The sequence below is a fragment of the Eptesicus fuscus genome, chromosome 10 (genome assembly GCF_027574615.1).
Source record: "Eptesicus fuscus isolate TK198812 chromosome 10, DD_ASM_mEF_20220401, whole genome shotgun sequence".
In the NCBI taxonomy this organism is placed as follows: Eukaryota; Metazoa; Chordata; class Mammalia; order Chiroptera; family Vespertilionidae; genus Eptesicus; species Eptesicus fuscus.
In genome coordinates this window covers 23,676,367-23,701,198 of record NC_072482.1, presented here as the reverse complement: position 1 = coordinate 23,701,198, position 24,832 = coordinate 23,676,367, and the positions used below count along the sequence as shown (strand labels likewise).

The 24,832-nt window shown below is 34.9% G+C and overlaps 1 protein-coding gene across 2 annotated transcripts in view; it reads left to right on the top strand.

Annotated features, from left to right (window-relative positions):
• The first annotated feature begins 3,749 nt into the window (after positions 1–3,749).
• The window catches only part of BMP5 (bone morphogenetic protein 5), a 114,553-nt gene continuing 93,470 nt past the window's right edge, over positions 3,750–24,832 (top strand). For both annotated transcript variants that reach the window (XM_054722191.1, XM_008155627.3), the window contains exon 1: positions 3,750–4,239. In XM_054722191.1, the coding sequence (XP_054578166.1) occupies positions 3,750–4,239 (490 nt within the window). The remainder of the gene's footprint in view (positions 4,240–24,832) is intronic.

Genomic DNA, 24,832 nt, shown 5'->3' with positions numbered 1-24,832 from the left:
TTGGGACCACTCCTATGCGCGCCACATTCTCTATGCTATGTTTTTGGCTCAAAAAAAAGAGTGAACTGAAGGCAATTTAATATCACAGATGCTGCTCTGTTCTGTACTTGTGCATGTACACACCAAAAAGATTCTAGATGGGGATGTCTTCCCTGACTTTTCCATCTACCTCCAACCTCTCCTAACTTCCTACCCTTTCCCCTTACTCCCTCCAATACAATCTCAGATAGCTTTTGCCTAAGAATTTTATGATGATATTCAAATGATTTTGGATTGTTTTCCAAGCTTGAGAGATGGTTTAGGAATGTAGGTACCACTTATATTGGACATCTGTCTTTCACTGCAGTTATATGTTTCCATAAGAAATTTTGTTTCATGGAGAAACCAACATTACAATGAAAAGAGACACACTTAGAAATGAAATAGGAAGACCCTTCCAGAACAAAATAGATTTACAAAATGCTGCAACTTTCTGTTGAGCAGGTTTTAAAGGAGTTTTTTGCAGCCTTGAAAGTCTGGGGAAAAATGAAGTCAGTCTGTTGAACATAGTAGGTTTACATTCTTATGGGCTAAGTGTGTCAAATTTTAGGGAAGACAAAACGAAAAGAAAAAAAATGACAGTCGAAAAGTATTGCTACATGCATTCAATTGTCTCTTTTGCCCTCTGAAAGGTCACTTATATTAGTTTAGACCCCAGTGAAATAGTACATTCTGCGAGGTGAGTTTTTATTGAAATGTACTTCTATTTAGAAACAATTCTTACGTTGCCCTGGATGTTTTCCTGTCTCAACTTCTTCCTCAGCAGACATTGATTCAGTAATTTCATTGACTTCTACACTTTTTGAATACATGCTCTGAAATTTAAAATATTTATGCCACATACTTGCAGAATACTTTATCTTTCAAATTGCTCCCGTATACTTAGATATAAATCTATCTGGGAAACCAAACGATGTGGTAAAGTACATTTACTTTTCATTGGAAATGAATCTGACTTTTTGTTTGGTGGTTAGCATTTCCTCTTTGTTCCTGGCAGGTTTTTGTCATCTTTATTTTCTTTCTCTCGTTGCACATGTTGATCCTTTTGAAAAATGAATGTTTGCCAAGTCTAGTCTGAGTTGAAAGAGAAGGTAGGGAGTGGGTGGATACTAAAAATTCTGACCAAGATTATTAACAATTGATTTCCAATATAGAGGTAGGCTATGTGCCTGGTTAAGCAACTAAATTACAATCACAGTGGTTGATATTACAAATCATGCTTTAGGAAAATTAGTTTTTGAGACTCATGCTGCCTAGGTTCGTTTTTATTTTTCACTTGTGTCTTAAGGGAAAAAGAAGCACAAGTGGAAGATTTTAGGAGTTGTCCCTTCTTCTAGTGGCCAGTTTCTCCTTGTAGCTCTATGCTGTGTTTTAGAGACAGGGAGCAAATTCATTACCTGGATAACTGATTATAGAATGTAGAAGAAAACCATCGTATACTTTATTTGGGGTGTGTTTTTATAAATGCCAAGGGAAACATTTTGTCTCAAAGTGCTTGCTTTGAATTTGCACCAATGACCAAAAAAATTCTTCATTTGGTTTGGATATGGAATATACAATTTCAAGAATTTTAGTGGTTTAAACCATTTCTTATTGAAATGGTATTTCTTCCTTTACTTCCAAAATGTCCTGCTATTCACGTGATATCCGTGTTCTATGTATGCCAACATTGGGCGCCTCTACTGCACATGGCTATTAACAAAGAATTTTCAGTAAGGCAAATATTAAATAGCATCATCACATTTTAGTGCCGTGAGTTTGTGTAAGAAAAAAGTGACGCAAACAATCAGATCCTGTAAGCCTTTTCAGTAGCTTGCCTTTACCAATGAAATGAGGACTTGTGAGAAATATGGCTTTGATTTAGACACTCACGGGAAATATTTTAAAATACATTAAACAAGAAAGCAGTGCTTCTAGGCAGAGTAAAGGAAAAACATTAAAATTTCATAATCATGCTAGAATTTGCTTGATAAATCAACACAGCTATCAGAATACTATTCCAGACAATGAACGTACTGTGAGCCCTAAGGTTAAGGGAGAGCTTGTAAGGAAAATTATAGCTGCACAAAAACATTGAGACTTCCAATTTTTAAAGGCATTAAACATTAAGGATAAACACGTACTTTGCTCATTTCCTCGGATTAAGCATGGTATTTTAGAAAAGTGTGCACTTTCCCCATTATACCCATCAACTTTTAAACAGGCAAATTTCAATCTGCATGTGGTCATGAACAATATTTGACTTCTGTCTATTTGCATGGGTTAAAACCAATCAAAGTGCTGAGCACAATTAATGGGAAGTACCTAATTTGTAAGTCAGTTTTCATTTCAACTAAAAGTACTTAAAAGTTAAGAATCATGACACTACATCTTTAGGGTGTTTGTATTTCAACCACACTTACTTAATGAGAGAAATATGAATATACTTTTCTGCTTAAAATATTGGTATTTAAATACCACTAAAGCTGGGCTACCTAATTACCATTATTGAATTATTATAACTACGACTTTGATATCTAAAATATAATTACCGGTGATTAATTCTCTACTGTAAAAGATCTGGCTGTAATTAAGAAACAACAAATTAACCTCAATTTACAACTCCTCCTTTTATTTTGTAAGAAGTGAACTTCAATAACTTGTAAAAACCAGAAATAAACTCAAATACAGAACTGAAACATATCATGTTCATTTAGCCACAACCTGAGACTTCACGTAGAAGTGTTTTAAATGTGTACTATAAAAGAAAGATCTAAAAGAGTACTCCATAAAATTGGTGGCAAAATTTTCAATCTGCTGCTTGAAAATTGGCTTTTTTTCCCCCCTAGAATTTATATGCCCCATTCACCACTGTTCTGTGTCAGATACGTGACTATAAAATTGCGAAAATGGAGGCTTTTCTGGTAGCAAAAGGGTTAAGTTCTTTTTGCTTTACCAGTTTCAAATTACAATGAGAAGCCTCTTCTTTCCCAGCAGGGTTGTGCTTACATTACTCTTTAGATCTCCCTTGAAGAGGGCTGGTATATTTGTGCCTGCTGGAGGTGGAATTAACTGTAAGAAGGAGAAAGGGAGTGAATGGACTTACAGGAAGGTTTTCAAGTAAATACAGGGAAACACATTTACTTGAATAGTACAACCTTGAGTCGTATTTTACACTAAGACGACACAAAAGATGTTAAAGTTATCACCAAGCTGCCGGACAAATATATATTCCAACACCAAGGTGCAGATCAGCATAGATCTGTGATTCAGAAATCAGGATTTGTCTTGGAAAGAGCTTCAGGGTTGAGAAGAACTCAAGATCAAATGAAGATAACTTTGGGAACTACAGTTTGTCAGAAGATCAACTTTCGTTCATTCAAATACCAAAGGCCTGATTATCATAAATTTATATAGGAATGCCTAGGTCATCTGATCAAATAATATTAGCCGTCTTCTGCTACATCAATGCAGCAAAAACTCTTAACAACTGTGGATAATTGGAAACTTGAGTTTTAGCTTTCTTAGAAATAACTACTCTTGACATATTCCAAAATATTTAAAATAGGGCAGGAAAATCAGTGAGGATGTTGGGTACAGAAATGTCACTGTCATGAAGAATAGGTAAATTTGTTTTTTTCTGCTACTGGGAAATTGTACCTCCTTGAAACTTAGATTTTTTTTAAGAGGACAAGAAGGACTAAAAACATCAACTTTGCTTTTGGACAAAAATGCATCTGAGTGTATTTTTATTTAGGGGTATTGTGGGTTTCCTCTGGAGCTGCTGGGTTTTACTGGGTTATGCAAAAGGAGGTTTGGGAGACAATCATGTTCACTCCAGTTTTATTTATAGAAGACTACGGAACCATGAAAGACGGGAAATACAGAGGGAAATTCTCTCTATCTTGGGTTTGCCTCACAGACCCAGACCATTTTCACCTGGAAAGCAAGCTTCCTCTGCACCTCTCTTCATGCTGGACCTATACAACGCTATGGCCAGTGAAGAAAATCCTGAGGAGTCGGAATACTCAGTGAGGGCATCCCTGGCAGGAGAGACCAGAGGAGCAAGAAAGGGATACCCAGCCTCTCCCAATGGGTATCCTCGTCGCATACAGTTATCTCGAACGACGCCCCTGACCACACAGAGTCCTCCTCTAGCCAGCCTACATGATACCAACTTTCTGAATGATGCTGACATGGTCATGAGTTTTGTCAACTTAGGTATGTTGTTCGTTTATTTGTTAATCTATGTTATTACAAAGTGGAAGTTTTTCTAATGGTAAAGTAGCTGCCTGGTAGGTGGTCATGTTTACATAAAGTCATTTTCTATAACTCCTCTCCAGCTTCTGTTTCCTTTCTTTCATTGATGCAATGTAAGGTTTTGCCTTAGGCAATGAAGTCATATATGTATTTTATTTTTAATATAAAAAGCTAATATTGAACAAATATAGTTGGGGTAGATTTGGGTCTTTTCAGAGCTTGTTAAAATATCAACCTTACTTAATGTATAAATGTATGAATAAACAGGCAACAGTCTAAAAAAAGGAGATTTATGACGATAGTTATAATACATAATAACTATAGGAGCAAAAAATAATAATGGAATATTTTTAAAAAGCATTTACAGACAGAAAAGTAAAAGTGACATTTTGAGCTATATTTTGGTTAGTAATTTAGAAAACATATAAGTGTATATTTATATGCTACTCAGAATCACTCATTCAGGGGAGGCAACTACTGCAAAAATATTGATATGAAATTAACCAAGATCAAATAATAATGTAAAAGAAGACTATCAAATAACTTCAGGGAGAGATACTGAAATTCTCTGAAAAATATTTTAGAAACAAAGTTTCAATCTAACATTTTTAACTGTAATTATTAAAATATAAATAACTATTTGATTATTTTCAGAATCAAGGGAAATGTAAATCATGCCAGGATGGTCTTTTCCTATACAGAATTTCTTTTTATTTGAGGTAAAAATTAATTGAAATTCTTTAACTAATAACATTATTATATAATAATTTTTTAAATTATGTTTTACTCAATGTTGATACTTTCATGGCAGTTTTAAAAGATTGGCACTATCAAATGGTAAATTAATGCCTTATATTTCATCTTGCAATAATAGTAAAGTTTCCCAATTTAAAAGGATTTTACAAGTGCTATAGTTTTATTTAAATGTTTTAATAGATACAGAAGGTGAAAATTTACTCTCTTCAGACACTCAAGATAATACAAAGATAGAATATGTTTATTTTGAAGGCTAAAAATAGTATTAACAAGTTTAATCAACTTGAAAGAATTGAGAACATTTTAATGTAAGAACTTCAAAAACTTTTAAATATGCAATCTGCTTTGATTTAAAATTGACATATTTGATTATAGACTTAATTAAAAACTTCCTCATATATCTCAAAAAGATTCTTTGAAAAGTCAGATAGCAACAACTCCTAATAGCACATGATACTTTTATAATGTATGTTGCTTAATGTGCTCTGCTCATTTGCTCTCAGCAGTCCTAGCATGAAGGATAAGGTGCATAATAAATCATACGTTTCATGTTACCAGAGACAAAGCTCTCATATTAACTTTTAGTAAGTCATCATTGGTTGCTCTAATCAGGTGTCCTGGACACCTTTTCTTTGACATATAATTAACAGGTTTCATTTGAAACTTTCAAGCCATTAAAATATAGCTTAGTTCTAAATTTGTTTGATTGCTTTTCCTTCTTTAAGTGGCATGCAAATGTGGCTCATGATATATTTTTACTTTGTAGCAACTTCTAAAGCATTATTCAATAATTTAAATTAATTTTACTATTGTAATAGAAAAATGTCAATCTTGCATGATTTACATATTCACAAAATAAATCACTGAAAATATCAGTTCAGGTCATCTAAAATCTGTTACGGAAGAGTGTGTTATATTATATACTTTAAAAAACAATAGCCCAGTATAAATCTGTTCTAATAAAATATTTTATTATATTTGAATATTTTGATCATTTACAAAAGAAGTATATTTGTGTTTTAGAAAGGAATTAAGTATAATTTTGAACCTATATGCCATTACTTTTTGTAAATCGACATAGAAGAAGAAAACCAAAACCAATAATAAATAGTTTTATTCAGTGACTTCTAGAACCATTTTGATCATTTAAGAATGATTGCATTTTTAAATCAATGAAATTTTGGTTATATTGTTTGGATTATAATATCTAACTAGTTCATTAAATACACCATGAAAAATAATTATTCATTTTACTCTAGAGAAATAATTGGACATAAACTTCAGAAAATTTTTACTTATTTTTATCATACTTGAACTGCTGAGTAATGATTTATCTTCAATAATAAACAATATTGATTTTTTAAAATTTAATATTCCAAACTAAATTTCTCACATTAAATTACTGATAAATTAATTCTGATACTGAATTTTCTGAGGAAAATTGAACCACAATTTCATTTTATTATCCCCAGACCATACCTTCTAATATATCCAAAAGTTGCAACCTTAGTAAAAAGGTTTTCTGTATTTCTTTCATGATAAAATGGGTCAAAGTGTACTTAGAAAAGATGACACTGTAATATCATTGTTAACTGCACTGAGAATTTGAGTGTCCTTATGAATCATTCATTAGCAAATATCTGCAACAAGTTTCATGTTCTTATAAGACTCAAGATAATTTTATTTTATATTTTAGTATTTTAAAATATATGTATATTATAGGGACTAAGGGCAAATGATCAAATTAGCAATAGGCTAGGGATTTGTATTGAGGAAGTCACCTGGATATTTAAATATATGAAAAGAATCTGTTGACATTTCCCGTAATAAGATAAATTATATAAAAAGGATCTAGTAACATCCTTTTTATGAATGCTTGCCTGTGTCATTTCAAGTCAAATAATAGATTTTCTACAATTATCTTGTCATTCAGGAAGACATTTTTTTCCAACATAAGTTTTGCTCATCAAGAACAATTAAACTTACTTCAAACTCTGAATCATATTTAACAAAATATCTATTTAAAAAATATCAGATGAGAAAAATTTTTTGTCCATAAGTGGAAAACAATTTAGCTTACCAAATGAAAAAAATAAAATGTAAAGAAATTGTGTTAAGATCAATATAAACAACTAACTATGAAACTCAACACATTATTTTGACCTTTAAATTATTGTAGTGATTTGTTTATTTTTAAGAAACAAATGTTAATTAGTAATTGTGTGAAGAGAACCTTTCTACTCTATTCTATGCATTATTTTTAGGCCAACTTGAGTCAGTTTCACACTCTCTAGCTTTTACAGGTAGACTTCTCTGATTTGTCCAGAAAACTATTGAATATCAGTGAATATTTTTTTCTTAGTCAATGCTACAGTACTTTGTTAGAAACAAAAATGTGTTTATGGTAAATTTGTTCTTTTTTAGCCATCTCTTTATCAAAAATGTTAAGGGTTATATATCAAATACCTATGCAAATAAAAGAAGTTGCTTGGTAATTTTCTTGTAATATTTAAGTATATCTTCTGTTTATATAAACATAAACATGTAGAGCATTTCTAAGATCTTTTAGTTAGAAATCAATTACATGGTGATAGTATAATTAAAATGACAATGTTGTAGATGTTTTAGAGGAATTAAAAAATCAGTAAATACAGGAAATTTATGTTTATATCATTCTTAGTCTCCATGTATTTTTCTGATAAAGAAGAACTTTGGGTTTATTAATGGTTTTCGACTGACTGGGTCAGTTGGCTTAGAGTCAAATACTTACATATATTTTAAGAATATATATTAATTCTCAAGCAGAAAAATATATAAATGTAATGCTTACATGTATTTATTTTATAACAATATATTTAGCATGCTAAGGTATGAAATTTAAAAAAATGCTTTCAAAACTTTAAATTAACCCTTCTCCTCTTACTTCCTCAAATCATTAAACTCTCCTGGCACTAGAAGAAAAAAAACACAATGCTTATGTACTCTGTTGAAAGATTTGAAAGACATCATTGATATTTATTGTTGTTTTTGGCTTACTCAAGTGCCCAGTGGAGAGGAATTTATATACAGATCTACCTAAAGATGCCTATCTATGTAGTGTCTCCAACAGGGTTATTAACACTTGTGTAACATAAACATGCCCATAAACACATGCAAGTTTTTTTGTTTTTTTTTTTGAGGGAGACAGAATGGGATGGGAGGAAAGATAATCTAAATCCATTATAGTACACATTCCTGGATTATATCTGGAATCACAAATGCTAATAATGGCAGAAATATTATTCTTTAAAACTCAACTTCTGAAGGGAAAAAAAGTTGCTATGGGTGGAGAGCTCTCTCTCTCCTTCAACAACCTGTAGCATTCATCATTGTGACCAAGGGGACTCTTGTTTTCCTTTAAATGCACTTTATTGTCCAATGATGGGCATGGCAGCAGAGATAGTTACCATCACAGTTTAAGTAAAAGCTTTTTGCAAGTTTTAATGGTCACTCACAAAAAGCCAGTGTAACGTTTAGCAGGAAGTAGGAAGGGATGATAACATCCTCCAGAAAGGCTTGGGAATACTTCACCCACCACCTCCCCAATGCCTTCTCTTTTATTCTTCCATTTTAAAAAATATCACCTCCCTCTTTCCTCCCCCTCCCCCCTTTTTTGCTTTTTCTCTTTAGTTCTGAGGTCTTTCTAGCCCCAGGCTCTCTTGGCACCTTCTCCTTACTGCCCCCACCCTTCCTGGGATCTGCCTTTGGTCCTAGTTTCTTCATAGCTGGAGGCTTAGATTAGCTGAAAATCAATTAGTTACAGAGTGATCATTTAGGTACAGTCTCCTGTTTTCCTTTTAGTTGAGAAGGAAAGGTTATGATGTGCCAATTACGGCCTCCACCATCAGGAGCAAAGCTCCCCAGGGCATGAGAACTGCTCTGTTGCCATCCCTTGTAATTGTTGCTTCCACCATCCCATTCTTCCTTGCCTCCTCACCCTCTGCCTGAGGATCCCACTGACAGAATTTAAGAGAACATCAATTAAAATTTAAAAGGGGAAGTTTATGGGAAGGTTAAAAAAAAGGGTGGGGGGGGGAACATGCAACATTAAACAAAAACTACAAAACGAAAACTCTAATAAAAATGCGATTCTCTTTTAGTTTATATGACACTTTTGCTTATATTATTTTTATTTAATATTCCTGCCACTTCTGTGAAGAAATTTCCTTTTCTTAAGTGGAGAAGAGCTGATGAGAGAGAATAAGGAGATCAGGAGTAACAGAGGCATAGCCTAATGAGAATGAGACAGAGAGACAAATAGAAGATTTTTGAAAAAGCCCTCGAAAGAAAGACACGAACGCAATGAGTCATTAGAGGCTGGTCTCTGGGTGTGCAGGTGGAGGATGTGTTGGGAAATCCTCAGTCTACCTCATACTGACACAGCAGCTAATTCAACATCCCCAGCCACACCAGCTCCAGGGGAAAACCCTTTCATCCTTCCACACAGAAATACCAAAGTGAGGAAAAGGGAGGGCGGCTCTCAGTGTCTGTGTACAGGGAGCGTACAGACTGGCTACTCACATTTACAGTCATAAATAATGTAGTAGCTCAGCTTGAGAAAAAAACCACAGGTTGAAGGAAGAGGCTTTCCTGACGCACAGAGAGGGGCTGAGATCAGAGGAGCCACTGCAAGGGTTGGCTGGAAACAATGAACCCCTTGTTCTAAGCAACGTTTATGAGTGCTTCTTTGCACCTTAACTTCATATTTTATTGGCTCAGCTCTGGGGTTTCCCCATTTGCTCATCTCTTAAAATAATACCCTTGGCCAAGATAGCCTTTAAAACACACCAGTCAGCCCTGACAACCGGCTCATGTATTTGGGAGGAAAAGGGATCTGTTGTGATTTTGATGTCAGATTGGGATGTTTAAGGTTCAGTTATGGATCTTAATGTTATGACAGTATGATAAAAATAACAGTGGGAGTCTTCACCTGCCTTCTTAGAAATGTTTACAAGAATCCCTACCACCAAATGGTGACCCCTGATTTGTATGTCTTGTCTAAATGGCTGTGGTAAATCATAATCTACAAAGGTAGAAACATAATTCATTAAAGTGTAGAATGTTTAAAATGAGAAAAAAATCATTTGTAGATTAGGAAGAAGGATCGTTAATGGTTTGGGGAGAAAAGAAAACAACAACGAGCCTTCATGACTAAAGAAAGTGTGTCTCCTCTACTTGGAAGACAGCGAATTACATAAATATTACAAAAAACTTAGCAACCAAGACCTTGCATGATGTTAAATAGTTTGGTGTAAAAATTAAACTAGGGTGTGTGTCATTTTATAAAGTCTAAGACCATGAAGATGTCTATCTTTACAATGGTGTGCCCTTTCTCTTTTCTTTTCATAAACAACGGAGTATAGTGCTTGCATTTAAAGAAACAACTGTGCATTTTAAAAATGAATACTATAATTAGATTATCTCTTAGAAATTGTTTATTTATCTTCTTCCCGGAGGCAAATAACAAATATTTTTGTTCTTGTTGAACAGCTTTCCTGGAGTTGTTAGGAACAAAGAAAAATAGCTTTTTTAAATGTTGGGATTAGCAGATGTAAATCCCATTTAGATTTTATTCAACACTATGAGACATGTCAAAATCAGAAGATTTATTAATATTTACAAATGCCTTCGGCTATTCTTATGCTGTCATGATATGAAAAATTCAATATTACTTGTTTTGCACAGATTTTCTGTCCTTGCTGGAACTGGGGATAATCTTTCTAAATAGGACGCACAGGATATTTTCCGAATCTTAAATTCAAGCCTTAATACTGCTCAAATGGCTTTTCTTTTTGTGCTTCCGTCGCAGAAGCAGAGTAGCATAGAAGAAGCCAGAAAGTCTGAATTGGAATCCCACATTCTATACTTCCTTAGCCGTGTGACTCCTGGCAAGTAACCTAAATTTTCTCTGTGCCTCTGGTTCCTTATCTAAAAAGTGCCCATACTAATAGGTTTTTTCCCCCCACTGGGTGTTGAGTGGATTAAATCAGTTAATATGCACACAAGTTTAAGGACAGTATTTGGAACAGAGTGAGACCTCAATCAATGGCCGTTATTGTTATCAGAGTTGCATTGTGTCCAACATCTGTGCCATATTTGCAGGAGTGGCTAAATAATTGGTGAGGCCCAATGCAAAGTGAAAATGGGGGGCCCCTGGTTCAAAAATTATCAAGAATTCCGAGTGATGGCAGCAGAGCATTAGACCAAGTATGGGGCCCTTCTGGGTGCAGGGCTCTGGGGAACCGCACAGGTCACGTGCCAGGGGAGCCAGCCTGCATATTTGATTACATGTTGTGAGGGCAGGAACCTGACCTATTCATTCTTTTTAATCCCCAGTGGTGGGTCAGAGTCCCAGAAGGAAACAGACAGCATGTGTAAAATGAATCATTTGAGGAGGGTTTAACAAATGTAATTTTTAAAATGTTGTGGGCAGGGCTTTTTGGCAAAATGGGATGATGCAGCACCTGGAACAGAGGGGAGCTTTCCTTCACTCCAGGGCCAGAAAACTCCAAGGAGAGCTTTAGGAAGAAGGTATCTTCACAGGAACTGCGGCCTTTTTGAGAGAGATGCCATGTAGCCAACCCCAAGATACTCAGCAGGGTGGGAGACTGACATGCTTTTCTGTCATGTTTCTCATTGGAGAGTGGGTCCTGAGCCACACACTGAAGATATTTGGCACAAATCCATAAATGAATATTGGCCATCTAGTCAATAAGAGTTCTAGAACCACTTCAATTTCAGTGCAAGTTACTCATCTGTGTGCAAACCTTTGTTCTAGTTCATTTATAAAATTCCAGAGATAATTGTAAATTAATGTGAGAGTGAATTCACAAGTTGGTGAAATAAAGCGGCAACAGCACACATGGCTTGCTGGGGGGGAAAAAGAAAGTTGAGTTGTATGTGGATCAGTAAGTTCATGGGATATATTAAAACTATTTTAGAGCAAACTGAACTTTAAAACAAAAACAAAAGCCCAGGAAGAAGTAGCACTCTCAGATTACAATACAAACAGTAGAGTGCAATTGCCAATCAAAAAACTCAGTATGGAAAGCACTAGAGTGTGTGCAAATATGTAGGGTAAATACAAAGAGCAATATATTTTCTTTAATCTATAGGCCTGTTTATTCTCAATCCTATGTCATTGTTCCTGAAATGACCCATGACTGTGTGTTAAAGGTTTTGGAATTCTGAGTGGAATCATCTGATATTCTCCCACAGTTCCTGTTGCAGGCAGAAATAATGTTAGGATGAGGTAAATTGAGATCATTATCTTTGTTCTTGTTACTTTTCCTCTCCTCTGGCAGAGTTCCTGTGACTTCCAGAGGCAGAATTTAGTGGAGCAGGTATGTCTGCTATTTAGTTCTCATAAATAACCAACCACTAAGCCTTGAGGCCAGAGCCATACCTCAGCCCTTTAATCACAGACAGCATTGGATACAACAGCCCCTTTCCAGTATAGTCTATGTTCCCTTTCAAAGCCACTGAGGACAGTAATTTTACACTGATTTTACTTCTATAATTATCAAAAGCAGAGGGAGAGAGAATTCAACTGGGAAACTGTATAGGCTCTTCTACAAATAGCCTTGATGCAGGCACCAAAGACTTATTTAGTGGAGAAATGAAGGTTATCAATTAAATGACTTTTATGGTAAATGTGGGTGTTTTTTTTTAGTAGTTAACATTTTTATTTTTAAATAACAGTTTGGCATACAATATTATATTAGCTTCAGGTGTGCATCTAAGTGATTAAACATTTATATAACTTACGGAGTGATCACCCCAATACATCTAGTACCCATTTGACACCATACATAGTTATTACACTGATTATATTTCTTATACTGTACTTTATATCCCTGTGACTATTCTGTAACTCCCCATTTGTACTTTTAAATCCCTTCGCCCATCCTCCCACCCTCCCTTCCATCTGGCAACCGTCCAAATATTTTCTGTATCTATGAGTCTGTTTCTGTTCTGCTTATTCTTTTATTTTGTTTTTTAGATTTCACATATAAGTGGAATCATCTGGTATTTGTCTTTCTCTGTCAGACTTATTTCACTTAGCATAACACCCGCTAGGTCCATTCATGTTTTTGCAGTTGGCAAGATTTCATTCTTTTTTATGGCTGAATCATATTCCATTGTATATATGCACCGCTTCATCTTTATCCATCCATCTATTGGTAGACACTTATCTTGGCTGTTGTAAATAATGCTTCAATAAACATATGAATATATGTGTCTTTTCAATTTAGTATTTCATTTTCTTCAGATAAATACCCAGAAGTGGAGTTGCTGGGCCCTTCTTTGTCTCTTGTTACAGCCTTTGTTTTAAAGTCTATTTTGTCTGGTATAAGTATTGCTAAGCCAGCTTTGTTTGTTTGTTTGTTACCATTCTCATAAAATATAATTTCCCATCCCTTTTGTTTCATTCTCTGTGTGTCTTTTGACATGAAATGAGTTTCTTATAGACAGCATATGTGAGAGTCTTGTTTTATTATCCATTCAGTCACCATAGTTTTTAACTGGAACATTTAATTCATTTTCATTTAAAGTATTGATAAATACATAGTTATTGCCATTTTATTATTCATATTTTTTATCTGTTTTTTTTTTCTTCTGATAATATTTAACATTTCTTTTAATACTGGTTCGGTGGTAATAAACTCCTTTAGCTTTTTCTTGCCTGGGAAACTCTTTATCTATCCTTCAATTCTAAATTATAACTTTGCTGATTAGAGTAATTTGGTTGTAGGTTCTTGCTTTTCATCACTTTTAATAATTTCATTCCACTCCCTTTTGGCCTGCAATGTTTCTGTTGAGAAATCAGCTGACAGTCCTATGAGTACTCCCTTGTAGGTAACTAAGTGATTTTCTCTTGCTGGTTTTAAGATTCTCTCTTTGTCTTTAACCTTTGGCATTTTGATTATGATGTGTCTTGGTGTGGACTACTTTGGAATGATCTTGTTTGGGACTCTGTGCTTTCTGGACTTTTATGTCTATTTCCTTCACCAAGTTAGGGAAGTTTTCTGTCATTTTCTCAGATAGGTTTTCAATTTCTTGCTCTCTCTCCTCTCCTTCTCATACTCCCAGGATGCAAATATTGGTCAGGTTGATGTTGTTCCAGAGGCCCCTTGATCTATTCTCATTTTAAAATTTTTTTTTTCTGTTCTGATTGGGTGTTTTCTGCTTCCTTACTTCCAAATTGCTGATTTGATTCTCTGTTTCATCTACTCTACTGTTGATTTCAGTTATTGTATTCTTTATTTCTGACTTTTAAAAATTATTCCCAAGTAGTTTTTTTATGCTGTTAAAGTTCTCACAAAGTTCCTTGAGCATCCTTATGACCATATTTTTGAACTCTGAGTCTGGTAGTTACCTCCATTTCATTTAATTCTTCTGGAGAGTTCTTTTGTTCTTTCATTTAGGACCTGTTTCTTTGTCTCCTCATTTTGGCTCTATTAGGTAGAGGTGCTATTTCTCCAGGTCTTGGTATAGTGGCCTTATGGGGCTTATGTAGTAGGTGTCCTATAGGGCCGAGTGGCTCAGCTAGCCCAGTCACCTGAGCTGGGCACTCTAGGTGCACATTGTGTGGGCTGTGTGCACCTGCCTGTTGTAGTTGAGCCTTGATTACTGTTGGTTTGTCATTGCGAGGGATTGATCTCAGGCCAATCAGATGGGAGGACTGGCTGTGACTACAGTGGAGGAGCTGCTGTGCAGGGGCTTACTCCATGGAGCAAGACTCACTTCATTCTTGAGTGTGTCATTTGTGGGGGTGGTTAGGTGGTGCTTTTGTGTGGTCTAAAGCTGTCCACTAGCTGTACTGGCTTTGGTGCCTCCTGGGAAGTGCAGACCAAGGTCAGCCACCACCTGTGTTCTGCCCAGGGCCATTGAGCATGATTTGCAGAGTGATCTGCAGATGGCTGCTACTTGTGCTGGGTTTAGAGGTGTCTGGGAGAGGCCAAGCTGTGAACCAAGGCCAGCTCTTGCTAGTACCTGGTCTAGGGACACTTGGCAAGATGCTGCTTGTTGGAGAGATTTTAGGAAAGTCTGAAGCATGAGCCAAGAGAGGCTGTTTGTATGGAGAAGCCACTGGAAAAGGCTTGGATAGTCCAGCAATTAGGGTAGGGCAGTGTCTCAGGGAATCACCAGGGTGGGACAAAAAGTGTTAGCCAGGTTGACAGAGTCTCAATTATGGTAACCACCAACCAGCTCTGTGGAGGAGGCGCAGCAAAGGAACAATAGCCTCTGCCAGCACTTTTTTTTTTTTTTCCAGAAAGCTGCCTCTGCAGTCCTTGTCTGAAGCCAGACAATTCAGTTCCTCCCCATATGAACCTTGCATCTTTTGAGCTGCTGCCCAGAGCTGGAGCTCAAAGTGAGTGAGTCTGAGTAAGTCAGGGTGTGGGCCCTTTAAGAGGAACCCCTGGAACTCTAGAAGCCCCCAGCTCAGCCATAATCTCTGTTGATTTTCATAGCCAAAAGTTATGGGGACTTCTCTTCTTGGCACTAGAACCCTGGGCTGGTAGTTCTGGTGTGGGGTTGGGGGCCCTGGCTCCTCAGGGGGATCTCCATAGCAAAGCTATCCCTCTGATTTTTTTAATCACCATATGTAGGTATGGGACCAGCCCCTTCCATGTCTTTGCTCCTCCTACGTCTCATTGTGGCTTCTTCTTTATATCCTTATTTAGTTAGTCCTATCCTTAGTTATAGGACTTTTGTTCAGCTAGATTTCAGGCAATTTTGAATGATGGTTTTTCTGTAATTTAATTGTAATTTTGATGTGGTTGTGGGAGGTTTTGAGTACCATGCTTACCAACAGTGTCTTCTTGAATGGAAATCACTATGATTAATGTTCTGTAGATATTTCCTTTGCTCAGAATGTGAAGAAGTTTTTAAAAATTTAATTATAGTTTAACTACAATACTATTTTAGTTTCAGGTATACAGCATAGTGATTCAATATTTTTATACCTTATGAAGTGATCACCACAATAAGTTTAGTTATTATTTGTTACCATACAGTTATTATAATACTAGAGGCCCAGTGTATGAAATTAGTGCATGGGGGGGGGGGGAGGTGTCCCTCAGCCTGGCCTGAACCCTCTCCAATCTAGGACCCCTCGGGGGATGTCCGGGACCACTGGCTCCTAACCGCTTGCCTGCCTGCCTGATTGCCCCCAACTGCCCTCCCCTGCCAGCCTGTGTGCGGCCATCTTGTGGCGGCCATCTTGTGGCGATGTTGCACGTGAGGACCACCTAGGCTTTTATTAGTATAGATTATTGACTATATTTTCTTTTCTGTACATCACATCTTCATGACTCATTTTTTTATAACTGAAAGTTTGTAGCTCTTAATGCCTTTATCTATTTCACAAATCCCCCCACCTCCTCTCCTCTGGATACCATCAATTTGTTCTTTGTATCTATTAGTCTGTTTTTGTTTTTGTTTTGTTTTGTTATAGACTCCACATATACGTGTATCATGCTTTAGTGATCTTTCTCTGTCTGACTTATTTCTCTTAGCAGAATATCCTCTAGGTCCTTCATTTGTTATTGCAAATGGTAAGATTTCATTCTTTTTTTTTTTTTATGGCTGACTAATATTCATTGTATATATGTACTCGATCTTTATCTATTCATTCACCAATTGCCATTTAGGTTGATTCCATATCATGGCCACTGTAAATAATGCTGCAATGAACATTGAGGTGTAGATATTTTTTTGAATTAGTGTTTTTGCTTTCTTCAGATAAATACCCAGAAGTGGAATTGCTCGATCAGATCATAGTTCCATTTTTAATTTTTTGAGGAATTTTCTTACTGTTTTTCATAGTGACTCCACCACCTACATTTTTAATAATGCACCAGGGTTCCATTTTTCCATATTCTCACTAACACTTGTTATTTGTTATCTTTTTTATAATAGCCACTCTGACAGGTGTGAGGGGGTATCTTCTTGTGGTTTTGATTTGCATTTTACTGATGATTAATGATGTTGATCATCTTTTCTTATGCCTTTTTTTCATCTTTATGTCTTCTTTAAAAAAATATATTTTCAGGGTTTCTGCTTATTTTTTAATCAGACTGTATTTTTGAATCAGTTGTTTGAGCTCTTTATATATTTTGGATATCTACCCCTAATTAAAATATTGTTTGCAAATTTAGCAGGTTGCCTTTTCATTTTGTGATGGTTTCTTTCAGTGTGTAAAAGCTTTTTAATTTGACTTATTATTATTTGTTTATTTTTGCTTTTGATGACCTTGCCTTAGGAGACATATCCATACAAAAACTTTAATGACCGATGTTCAAGACTTTTCTACCTTTTCTTCTAGGAGTTTATGGTTTTGGGTCTGATATTTAAGTCTTTAATCCAGTATGACTTTATTTTTGTACATGGTATAGGAATGTGGTTCAGTTTTATTTTTTTGCATTGTAGCTATCTGGTTTTCTCAGCACCATTTATTTGAGTGTCTTTTCTCCATTGTTATTTTGCCGCCTTTTCCATAGGTTAATTGGCCACATAAGCATGGGTTTATTTCCAGCTCTCTATTTTTTCCCATTGATCTGTGTTTTGTGCCAGTGCCATAGTTTTGATTACTATAGCTTTGTAATATATTTTGAAATCAGGTAGTGTGATACCTCGAGCTTTGTTCTTCTTTCTTGATATCACTATTTGTGTTTTTTTTGTTTTGTTTTCATATAAATTTTAGGATTATTTGTTCTAATTCTGTGAAAAATACCATTGGAATTTTTTCAGGATTGTATTGAATCTGTAGATTGCTTGGGGGTAGTGTGGACAGGTTACCATACTCAACAGTGAAAAGCTGAAAGCTTTTTCTCTAGGATCAGGAATAAGACAAGGATGCCCACTCTTGCCAGTTTTATTTAACATGGCATCGGAAGTCCTAGCCAGAAAATTAGGTAACAAAAAGTAAAGAAAAAAAAAAAAAGCATTCAAAGTGGAAAGAAAGAAGTAAGACTGTGTTTGCAGATGACATGACACTATATATAGGAAACCCTAAAGGCTCCACCAAAAACATCTATTAGAACTAATAAATGAATTCAGTAAAGTTTCAGGATATAAAATTAATATACAGAAATTTGTTGCATTTCTATACACTATTAATGAACAATCAAAGGAAAAATTAAGAAAACAATTCCATTTCCAATTGCATAAAAAAAAAGAATAAAATATTTAGGAATAAGTTTTACCTAAGGAGGTAAAAAATCTGTACACTAGAAACTATAAGAGGAGGAATTACTTGATTCTTTAACTATCTCAGTAAGGTTTAAGTGTAAGGGCTTTGGACTCATACTGGTTTGAATACCAGCTTTGCCTTAACTGCTACTTATTCTTCAGCAAATTATTTCACGTCATTGAAACTGTTTTCTTATATGTAAGGTGGAGATCATAATATAGTTAGAACTTAACAAGGTAATTTTATAGGCCTTTAAATCTACAGGAGAAAGTACTCACTTAAGGGTTTCCACGGCTACTATACCTATTTCTATGAGAGTAGAATATGGCATTCTAATGTTAGAGGAGAGCCACATCCAGTCCACCAGACTCTGTCAAATCAACGCCTTTGCTAATATTGTGGACCATTAAACACATGACATTTTCTTTATCCAAGAGAAAAATGAACCCTGGGATTTCATTGACTCTGTCTTCAAGCTGGCTTGTTGATGGACTGTATTTCCTCATCAGGGTGTCCTGGAAAAGGTCAGTGTACAACAGAGCCTTCAGGAGCCTGTAGGGCTTCCATCTGAGCACCCAAAGGCAACATTTTCTGTGATTGCTGCTGAAAGGTGTTATTCATATTACATTTGGTCAGATTCCTAGAACGAACCCCTGGTTTCACTTTAGTTCCAGATATTACCAATTCCATTTCCTTGCTTGTTATGGAGAAGGGAAACTGATTGCAGGCCCAGGTAATAATATACAATTAGAAAATATTTGGTTGTGAAGACATGGGCACTCTCTAAAACACCTTTGGAAGTAAGGGGAAATGTTGAAGGGTTTAACGCTTATTTTCATAAGCCAACTTGGCTTTTTTTCTAGTTTTAATTTTTTAAAAAAGTTGATTCATGATGAAAATCTTGGTGAATAAACTCCTGAATTCTAAATAGGACAGCCACTCTGTTCAAATAATCATTCAATCAGGAGCTTTTCGTATTGCATGTAACTCAAATCATGTTTAAAACTATGATTTTCTAATTTGTAGCTATTCTCATTACTATTGGTATTGTTACTATAACTCTATTTCTATTTAATGCCATTTAATTTAAAGTATTTTTACTTTCCTAGACTATTTATTTGGGCTGATTTTTTTTTCAGATGACAGATCTTTCTATTATTTATCCTGAATTGACTTCTGTTATAATATTTTGAAGCAGGATGAGAATTATAGGTTTGATTCAAAAAGTCACACAAAAGGCCATAAATACTGTGGACATCTTCTATTTATAGTATCCATATTGTAAAGTATTGGCTTTTGATATTTTATAATATATTGAGTGGGAAAACATGGATTTATTGGTTTTTAATTATTTGATAACATGCTGAAAGATGTCATTGAGATGATCTTTGCTAAATTTTTAATTTTGATGACAAAAGTTTGTAAAATATGGATTCCAAGTACATTTATTGACATATTCAAATCAACTTTTAAGATTTTTCTCTTTCATACTGCTGTGTCAAATAGCTATTATTTTACAGTTATTTACTTTGAGGAAAAAATTTTCAGGATTAAGTGAAATATTTTTCACTGTGGGTATGTGATACATTTAAAGTACATTAATGGGGGAAAAGGAGACATATGTATTACTATTTGTAATAATTTAAACAATAAAAATAAATAAATTTCACAATGATTCCTTAAGGAAAAAAATAAAGTATATGACATTGTTAGGAATATATAATTTTAAATTATAGTATACTTGTAGTTATAGTAATCCAAGCAACAATAAAAACAATATATATATAATCCCTGTGCCAAAAACTGGACTAAGTAATTTGAATGCAGTATTTCAATTAATTTATATCTCAGTTGTATGGATAAATATCTTTCAATTCCCATTTTATTGATGTGCAAATTGAGGCTTCTCAGAGGTTAAATAGCTTACAAAAGTCACCCTACTGGTAAATGGCAAAGTCAGTCCTGGATCCATGGTCTGTCTGGCTACAGATTTTTTTGTTCTTTGCCACTACTCTTTAACTTGATAATCCATTTTTGAAAAATAGATAAAAATGTACAAGTTTTAACAGTAATAATGATTAATACTTTTTGAAAGGATCTTTACGTATATTGCGTGCTTTAATCTACTAGTATATTATTACAGTATATTGCACTCAAGGCAGTAGATATGATTCCACAATATACATCTGTGGGTACTGGAAATCGAAAAGGTCATTTATTCAGCCATTTGACAAATATGAGTTGATTACCTACTGTTGGTCCAGGCACTGTGCAAAAGAGTGTGCCTGTTTTACTGCCAAAATTACAGGGCAAGAAGAGCCAGGTCTAGGCCCAGAATCCCTGATTCTTGTGCCAGGATTTTTTTGCTCAATATCACATATTTTACAGAAATCACACAAAATTCCAGCCTCAAATAAAATTAAAAGTACTAACAAACATTATATAAGAGAATGCATTCTTTTGTTATTTAAATTACCGGGTAGAATTAACCTCCTGTGTATAGACAAAATATTTTTTTCAAACCTCAATCCCTTTAAGGCAAAAAGGAAATCATGTTACTAGTAAATAGAACCTAAGGAAGCCTTTTAGTCCAAAAGACATAAAGCAAAAGTAGAATCCAGCTTTAGCAAATCTTAGAGGCTCTGCTGGAAACCTGCTTGTGTAGCTGGAAGGCCTTCCTAATGTGGAGGCTCCCGTGATTTTAAAGGAAATATCTAAAAAGGTTTCCCTTGTACACTGGATGCGTACTGCACATTCCAGAGCATAAGTGTGGCTTAAACACTCGTTATTTATTTGTGTTGTACTCAGGAAATAAGGGTAAAAGGTCATACAGTTTTTCAAAATTAAGTTGTTTGATCTGTCTAAATATTGACCCCTGACCCTGCCTTCCTTCTTCAATTGTGTGCTAACAAGTTGGTGTTCAGGGTTTGCTTTGTTGCTGTGCACACTGAACATGATGTGGACACAGGTTATAATAAGCGGCAATAGAGACACATTTTACAATGTGGAAAATAACAGAGAATGCCAAGAAATGGTATAAAGAGCCCTTTGATACATTGCTTCGAATCTACTCAGGATATTAGGCACTAGGCAATTATTACTTCAAGTTGATTGTTGAGAAAAATTGACCAATATTTTACAACTGCTTTTCTTTTTACCAACAATCTGCTGTGATTGTGAAATGAATAATTGCAGCAAAATGTGGATCAAAGTTGCCTGGTCCATCTCCTCATTTATTAGTGTTTACCCATTCATTCACATCAACAAAACACCCGGTCATCAAAGTGAATTTAAGACTTTTATTAAAACTAGAGTAAGACTTGTAATGATTGCTCTACAGGAAATCCACTATCTTCCACAGTTAGTGTGTATTCAGTGCTCATAAAATACAAGAGAGTGTGCTAACAGCATTTCAAGTGCTAACTTATTTAATTCTCAGAGTTACCCCATTTTACAGATGAGCAAAGTGAGACTCAGAGATGTTAGATTATTTCATCTTGTAAGAGGAGGAACTGGATTTAGAGGAGGAACTGGATTCAGAGTCCAACTATTCACTGCTGTGCTGTGGCGTCTTTGTAAACACTATTGGGAAGGTTGTCATTGGATATTGTTTGAACATTTTGTAAAGTTCTATATATTTTCCCAACATTTCATGTATTGGATTTAGAATATATTCACTTCATCAGTAATGCTTTGTGTTTGAGGGAATTATCTCTACTAATAGGTTTACCAAGAGTCATATCCCTGAAGCTGGGCTCTTACAGGCCTTCTTCTGAATTGGGATTCTGTGGCTTTTGAAAAGAGGCAAATGAAATACAAACCAGAAGGAATAAAGTACTTTGCAGACACTAAAGGTATGGACCTTTGTGCCATGCAATCTTACAGGTCATTTATGAGGAAAGTTAAGGTGATCTGTGCTGATTTTATCCTAGAACACTTGACGTGAATAGGAGTAACATTTGGCAAAATAGAAAAGAGGAAGAATATCCAAGTTGCAAACAGTAAAGGGCCTCCAAAGCAAATGATTGGGGATTGGAACAAACTAATAGTGAGTTCTTTTTGATACTGGAAAACTACCAACCTGCTGGCTAATATAGAAGGCCACACAAGCAGGCAGGGCTGCCCGGCAATTAAATATGAGTCCTTGCCCTAGCTTTTCTGACCTGACACTGGATTGACCAGTGAATCGCATGAGTAATCTACCAAAGTGGGAGTTTGGGCTGCAGGACCATCTACAACCAACAAGTTAGAGAATTCCTGCTGCTGCAGAGAGAGAGTCTGGCAGATAGCCTCTGCTCCATCCTGCTAGTCACGGTTGAAATCTCCTCTGTGTTCCATATAACATTGAACACTCCACATTTAATACACATCTCTTGATTTGTAGCAGCTACAGCCCTAATCTCTTGCATGTGTAAAGTGAGTTCCTTTCGCATAGCTCACTCTTTGCCCCTATACCACACACGTTAAATATATTATTTCTGCTCCTTCGGTATCTTACAAATTGAAGGCTAAGGCCTTTGGAAAATTCTCTTCCCCTCCCACCCCCCCCCCCCCCCCCAAAAAAAAGAAAATATTTCTGAGATGATAATATTTCTTAAAGCAAAGTGCTAATGTACAGGAAGACAATTCAGTTTCAGCTTTCAAATGCTCTCAAAACCAAGCAAGGGGAAACAAAAGAGGTGTTGTAAAAAGTAGGTATTATTGTTATTATATCAACTTTTTGCAGTCCACCTGAGGACTAATGTCTGCTTTGAAAAGCAAACCAAGAGGTAGCTGCAGAATAAAAGTAAGCATTGAGGATGTCACCTGCAGCCTTTTAAAGACTATATTTTCTTTATCTCTCCCTTCTTCCCTTTATTTAACCCCTTCTACACAGTCTACTTATAGGCCAACTATAATCTAAAGAGAAGCGTAAACAATTTCAATAAATGATTTCTAATTATTTAGACTGAACACTACTTGGGAAGTCAGATGATAAAATTATTATTTACAAATAGGTTAAAAATTGTACTTAATTTAAATTTCACCAACTACATTGGCATATAGTAACTAAAGCACATGCTGAATCATAATTATTTAAATCTCTCTTGGGTACTGTCAATCACTTACTTTTTTACTCAAAGTTCTCTGTCAGTATTTCCTAAAGTGTGTTTTATTGAAAGCATTTCTATGTCCTTTTAAGAGGTGTTATCTGAAATTTTGTAGTCAAATAAATCTGAACAGCACAGTGGAGCAGTAATGAAATAGGTTTTAATATTTCCAAGACAAGACTTCTCAGTATCTTTATTATGCAGATGGGCATTGTGAATCTCTGCAAGGAGGAATATTTCATATGGCTTCACATGCACTTGGACTCAGGAACTCTCCTGACAAAGCACCATAGGTACCTAGTGTTACAGGAAACTCACTCTGAGAATCACTCTTCCATATGGGCATACTATTTATAAACACCATGTTGGAAATATTATAAGCAGCATAACCTACTTTGTTGTCACTGTGGTCTCTTCATATCCGAAATTAAAAAGAAACAAGAAAAAATATTAATTCCGTTATATAGAACCAATTATTGTTGATATTTCTAGTATTCTCTTCCATACTTTCAAAATATACTTTTTCATAGAGTTTAGCAATGTTTATACAATATGATCCTTATATTATTTATGATTTCTTAGTATATGACTTTTTTTCCTGTGTTCATTTGCTCTGTGTGAGAACATTTTTAATGACAATAATATTTCAGCTGAATAATTAATCATTTAGTTAAACATTCTTTTATTGTTGGACACGCAATTTTTCCAGTTTTTATTGTCATATACTCTGTTTTAAGGAATATCTTTATATATAAGTATTTATACAAATTTCTTATAATTTTCTTAGACTCTGTTCTTATTAGGAAATAAATTATTAGAGCAAAAGGTATGATTGTTTTTAAAACTGGAAAATATTGCTAGATTGCTTTTCACTAAAGTTGTTTTAATTTTTATTTGCAGCAACAGTAAATGCTAGTACTATTTTATCAGACTCAAATATAAATTAAATACGAATATCTACATTATTGAGAATCTACAATTTATCTTTTTTTTAGATTTGTATTTCTTCTGAAATTTATTTTTTTAAATGTATTCATTGGCTACTTATATTTTCTCTTTGGCAAGCTTTTATGTTTTATATTTTGGCAAGTTGATGTCTTTTTTTCTGTTTGCCTTATTTCATTGTTGCTTATGCTTATAAATTCCTCTTGGGACTATATATTTAATAATTATTCACTTTTATCCTTTTTCATTTTTACTTTTTATAACGGTCATGACAAAACACTTTAAAATATTTAAAAGTTTGAAAAACATACCACCCATATTCCATTTTAGAGAGAAATGCTCAAAGGTGTGCTGTAGCTGGGTTAAAAATTAAGAAAAATGAAGAATTCATAGTCTTCAAAGAGCCACAGTTTTAGAATTCAAATCAACCAAATGAATGAATTTGGTCTAAATAACCTTACGTCAAGGTGATTTTCTATAATTTGATTATAAAACATGAATATACATATGACCTAAGAACAGTTGG